The sequence below is a fragment of the Beta vulgaris genome, chromosome 1, assembly GCF_026745355.1.
Source record: "Beta vulgaris subsp. vulgaris cultivar EL10 chromosome 1, EL10.2, whole genome shotgun sequence".
NCBI lineage: Eukaryota > Viridiplantae > Streptophyta > Magnoliopsida > Caryophyllales > Amaranthaceae > Beta > Beta vulgaris.
In genome coordinates, this window is record NC_079202.1 from 40,925,277 (window position 1) to 40,926,641 (window position 1,365).

A 1,365-nucleotide genomic window follows, 5' to 3' on the forward strand; every position below is an offset into this window, starting at 1 on the left:
GGGACAGCTACTTCCGCAGGTAGTACCGCCTCGCATCCATACACAAGTGAAAAAGGAGTTCTTCCTGTGGCGCCTCTTGGTGTTGTTCTGTTTGCCCACAGCACCTTAGGTAGCTCTTCTACCCATCTTCCCTTCTTAGCTTTTAGGCGCCTCTTAATGCCATTGATAATTACTTTATTGCTGGACTCAGCTTGTCCGTTAGCTTGCGGATATCTAGGTGTGGAAGTTATCAAGCTGATGTTCCATTCGTGACAGAATTGCCTTGTCTTGTCACTTATGAATTGTGATCCGTTATCACAAATGATTTCGCTGGGTACTCCGAATCTGCAGATAATGTTAGTATGCAAAAAGGATATTACTTCTTTATCTCTCACCTGCTGGAATGCCCCAGCTTCGATCCATTTAGAGAAGTAGTCCGTGAGTGCTAACATGAAAACTTTTTGCCCTGGAGCTACAGGCAATTTCCCCACAATGTCCATGCCCCACCTCATGAAAGGCCAGGGTGTTAAGGTGGGGTGCAATATCTCAGCTGGCTGATGTGTCATGCCTGCGTGTTTCGGCAGCTTTCGCATTTTTGCACATACTTCTTAGCATCAGCACGCATGGTTGGCCAATAATACCCGTATGCTAGGATTTTGTTTGATAAGCTTCTTCCAGCTGCATGAGACCCGCATTCACCTTCATGGAACTCCTTGAGGGTGGGCTCCCATTGGTCTTTGTCTAAGCACCTTTGTAATAGATCGTAGCTGGCGCAAGCTCTTTTGAATAGAGTGCCAGAAATAACATGATATCTTGTGGCTTTCATTCGCAGCTTCCTAGCTTCCAGCTTATCTTCTGGCAGGATGCCCCTCTCCAGAAAATCGATGATTGGCTGGGTCCAGCTGGTGCTTCCTGCCTGGTTGTCATCTGATTGCACCATGTTTACCTCTTTGCTGATAGCTGGCTCAGCTAGGTGGGCTATAGGTATTGATTTGAAATCGCATTTTCTGAGTGCTGATCCGAGGTTAGCTAGGGCTCGCCTTGGTATTCTGGTCCCTTGGGATCTGCTTTATGCTGAACTCTTCGAATAACTTGGCTTTGTCTTTGGCTAGCTCTAGGTAAGAGGCCATTTTAGAATCTTTAGCTGCGTACTCTCCATTTACCTGGCTTACTATTAGCAACGAATCACTGAAGACACGCAAACTGTTAGCTTTTAAATCATGTGCTATGTCATACCTGCTATTAAGGCCTCATATTCAGCTTCATTGTTGGTAGCTTTAAAATCGCAGCAGATAGCGCGTACTATCATGTCCCCTTGTGGCGACTTTAGCACTATACCTAGACCGCCCTCTGAAGTTTGAAGATCCATCTACATACAGCTGCCAT

At 46.0% G+C, this 1,365-nt stretch overlaps 1 protein-coding gene across 1 annotated transcript; it reads right to left on the minus strand.

Moving 5' to 3' along the window:
- Positions 1–541: 541 nt before the first annotated feature.
- Positions 542–919, minus strand: LOC130590086 (uncharacterized). Its single transcript, XM_057392004.1, has one exon. It carries the CDS (start codon positions 917–919, stop codon positions 542–544), a length of 378 nt encoding a protein of 125 aa, XP_057247987.1.
- Between the last annotated feature and the right edge of the window lie 446 nt (positions 920–1,365).

What these genes read in the sequence shown, in the direction of transcription:
- LOC130590086 (XM_057392004.1), bottom strand. Translation starts at nt 919, where the DNA reads ATGGTGCAATCAGATGACAACCAGGCAGGAAGCACCAGCTGGACCCAG.